A 3,970-nucleotide genomic window follows, 5' to 3' on the forward strand; every position below is an offset into this window, starting at 1 on the left:
TTATAAAAAATACTCTCACATCCTATAAAAAAAATTATAAATGTAGAGTATAAGATTGAATAATAACTGTTGCATAGCTTTTCTTAATATTTATATGATGTCATCTGATTTAAAAGATAAATTTTATAAATTTATCAAATTTTACTATTTAACTAATATAAATAATGCAGTTTATAGAACGAATTAAAAATATAATAACTCAGTTGAAAATAATAAAAATGAGAGAGGCTTTTAAATGTCAAGACTGTAAAATTGTGGTAAGTAATAGTATTCAGCATACAAGCCAAGCTGAACCGAAAAACAGAACGAGAACTGCACCCAGTGTAGTAAAGTACAGAACAATTTCATAAATCCTATGAAATCAGCCAATGAAAAACTAACACGGGTCTAAAATAGTAAAGACCTTGGTCCGGCATCATCGTCCATTGGCCGAAGCCGCCGTATGATGTTCCGTGTTGCACGCAAAAACGTTTCGCTGTCATTTACCAAATCCACCAACCCGATACATTAATCCCCACCGTCTATCTGACCACTCTAACCTATTTATAGCAGCTCTCCCTCTCCTACTTCTCCTCGCTCACAGCCCTCCAATTCTCTTCCTATCTGCATTAATCTCTACTTCCTCCGTCGCTTGAATACCTCGAAAATGGCTCTTTTAGTGGAGAAAACCACGAGTGGCCGCGAGTACAAGGTCAAGGACATGTCCCAGGCAGACTTTGGTCGCCTTGAGATCGAGCTCGCCGAGGTCGAGATGCCTGGTCTCATGGCCTGCCGCACTGAGTTCGGTCCCTCCCAGCCCTTCAAGGGCGCCAGGATCACTGGCTCCCTTCACATGACCATCCAGACCGCCGTACTCATCGAGACCCTCACCGCCCTCGGCGCCGAGGTCCGCTGGTGCTCCTGCAACATCTTCTCCACCCAGGATCACGCCGCCGCCGCCACAGCCCGTGACTCCGCCGCCGTGTTCGCCTGGAAGGGAGAGACACTCCAGGAGTACTGGTGGTGCACCGAGCGTGCCCTCGACTGGGGCCCCGGCGGTGGCCCCGACCTCATCGTGGACGATGGCGGAGACGCCACACTCTTGATCCACGAGGGGGTCAAGGCCGAGGAGATCTTCGAGAAGACTGGGAAGCTCCCGGACCCGGCTTCTACCGACAATGCCGAGTTCCAGATTGTGCTGTCCATTATCAGGGATGGGCTCAAGACTGACCCCAAGAGGTACCACAAGATGAAGAGCAGGTTGGTCGGAGTTTCGGAGGAGACCACCACTGGGGTTAAGAGGCTTTACCAGATGGAGTCCAGTGGCACTCTGCTGTTCCCTGCTATTAACGTTAATGACTCTGTCACCAAGAGCAAGGTAATAATCTTCTTTTTTGTTCACTTTTTATGTTTGTAGATCTGTGAGATTTTATTTCAGATCTGGGTAGTGTTTGTTTTCCCCTCATTGTGTTAATTGATATGTTGCTTCAGATCTATTAGGTTTTTATCCTATAATTGGATTGCTTGTAGATCTAGTTGGTCACAATAGTCTTGAATTAGATCTGTTGTATAAAGGTCCCGCTTTTTCTACCTTTACTTTTCATTGTTCTTACACTTTAACTTCAAGGAAACATGCACTTTCTTATTAGTTGACGCCTGCAATTCCGAGTCTTTACTATATATTTGATCTCAGCCAAGAAGGAAATTCTATCAAAATGGTTATTCTAGTGCATCTTTGAATATTGATTCCTAGGATTTCGAATCTTAGGTCCAATTTTTTCCTTGCTTTGCTTAGTATGTCTTTCTCGAAACTGGGCCTTCGTCAGCTTTCCAAGATTGCAAAATAAATATTGGACGGACTTAGTTTTCTTTTTCAATGGTTTCTCAACTAACAAGCTGAATTTTTATGCATTAGCGGGTTCCTGGTTGGGGGGGATCTTAAAGCCTAGTGGAAGTGCCAAGTAGTTTCTTAGCAAGTTGAAAGTTTTTACTGCTTGATTCCTTTGTCACCCATAATCTTATAATGGCTATTGATTTTGGTTGAAACAGTTCGATAACTTGTACGGGTGCCGCCATTCCCTCCCCGACGGTTTGATGAGAGCTACTGATGTAATGATTGCTGGCAAGGTTGCTGTTGTCTGTGGATACGGTGATGTTGGAAAGGGCTGTGCTGCTGCCTTGAAGCAAGCTGGATCTCGAGTGATCGTGACTGAAATCGATCCAATTTGTGCTCTTCAGGCCCTTATGGAAGGCATTCCAGTTCTGACCCTTGAGGATGTTGTCGCAGAGGCTGACATCTTCGTCACAACCACCGGTAACAAGGATATCATCATGGTTGACCACATGAAGAAGATGAAGAACAATGCCATTGTTTGCAACATTGGTCACTTTGATAACGAGATTGACATACTCGGGCTCGAGAACTACCCAGGCGTGAAGCGCATCACCATCAAGCCCCAAACAGACAGGTGGGTCTTTCCCGAGACGAACACGGGCATCATTGTGCTGGCTGAGGGTCGGCTCATGAACTTGGGCTGTGCCACAGGGCACCCTAGTTTTGTGATGTCCTGTTCCTTCACAAACCAGGTGATTGCACAGCTTGAGCTGTGGACGGAGAAGGCGAGTGGGAAGTATGAGAAGAAGGTTTATGTTTTGCCTAAGCACCTTGATGAGAAGGTTGCAGCACTTCACCTTGGCAAGCTTGGGGCTAAGCTCACCAAGCTCAGCAAGGATCAGGCTGACTACATTAGCGTGCCCGTTGAGGGTCCTTACAAGCCTGCTCACTACAGGTATTGAGGGAGTTCTTGAAAATGAGAGAAGAACTTGAGGGGGAAAATAATATATATATATATATATATATATATATATATATATATGGTATTTGAAGGCCGTGACTGTCTCTTACGGCCTCATGACTTGGTAGGATGCTAGGTTTGATTTTTTTTAGGGTTTTTTTTTTTTGTGTGTATGGTGGGTGGAATGTGTTGGAAGGAAAGAAATTGCCGGGTCTCGGTTGAAAGAAAGACCGACCTGGTTGGGTTCTAAATGAATAAGGATGGATGGGTCTATGAGGGATGTGTAGTTACTGCTTCTCTTTGAATTTTGCTGCTTTTGTTATCACTCAAAAGGGGAAAAAAAATACTACTATTTGTTATATCATTCATTGTCTTGATTTGGCAGCTTTCTAGTTTTTATTTATTTATTTTATGATTTATCTAGTTTCAAACTTTATAGTTATTATTTTATTAATTGACAATATTGGATTTTTTTTTCCTCGTTTTCAAGTTATTCTCTAATGATATATTGATAAAAGAAATTAAGTTATTTTCTAATGATAAGTCTTCTTTATACAATTGGGATTTTCCAGTTGCTCGGCCATCTTTTTCCTCCACAGTTGCTCCGATTAAAAAGAGGTTGTGATATTTTGCATTCCTGGATATAATTTTATAAGCGAAAATGTGTGTTTTTATGCAAGTTTGGAAAGGTCTAATACTGGTGACAAGCAAGAACCCAAGGATGCAGACAGTCAGCAAACGTTTGTTTCTGATTGAATTGATATATTTTTTTATTGGATTAGATTTCTCGATACAAAGAGTCGAAGTAAGGACAAAATCTTAAGGAGACGTTTGGATTCGCAAGTTATCTTGGCTCATTTCAGTTCATCTCAATTCATCTCACTACTATTCATTACTATTCAGTAACTTTAACTCACAAATCTTACTACTATTCATAATTCATCTCATTACTATTCACAATCCATCTAAACTCATCTTTGAATCTAAACGTCATTTTAATGTTAAACATAATATAAAATGAGAAATTCTTCTCATTAATCATTACTCATCATTTTATATTACACATTTTATAAAAAATATTCTCACATTCTAAGAAAAATATTGTCGTATCTTATGAAAAAATTATAAATATAAAGTGTGAAAATAAATAATAGTTGATGCACAACATTCGTTATTCTTACGAGACCAAATTATTT

At 40.9% G+C, this 3,970-nt stretch overlaps 1 protein-coding gene across 1 annotated transcript; it reads left to right on the forward strand.

Annotated features, from left to right (window-relative positions):
• Positions 1-561: 561 nt before the first annotated feature.
• LOC109008436 (adenosylhomocysteinase-like) lies at positions 562-3,142 on the forward strand. Its single transcript, XM_018988518.2, has 2 exons — positions 562-1,357; positions 2,029-3,142. The coding sequence occupies exons 1-2, from the start codon at positions 647-649 to the stop codon at positions 2,773-2,775; spliced, it is 1,458 nt and encodes a 485-aa protein (XP_018844063.1). The 5' UTR covers positions 562-646; the 3' UTR covers positions 2,776-3,142.
• Positions 3,143-3,970: the final 828 nt, after the last annotated feature.

The sequence above is a fragment of the Juglans regia genome, chromosome 7, assembly GCF_001411555.2.
Source record: "Juglans regia cultivar Chandler chromosome 7, Walnut 2.0, whole genome shotgun sequence".
NCBI lineage: Eukaryota > Viridiplantae > Streptophyta > Magnoliopsida > Fagales > Juglandaceae > Juglans > Juglans regia.

Excerpts from the sequence above, each read along its gene's own strand:
- LOC109008436 (XM_018988518.2), top strand. The coding sequence starts at position 647 with ATGGCTCTTTTAGTGGAGAAAACCACGAGTGGCCGCGAGTACAAGGTC. Across the intron at positions 1,358-2,028 it reads ACTCTGTCACCAAGAGCAAG|TTCGATAACTTGTACGGGTG; the intron begins GTAATAATCTTC and ends TGGTTGAAACAG.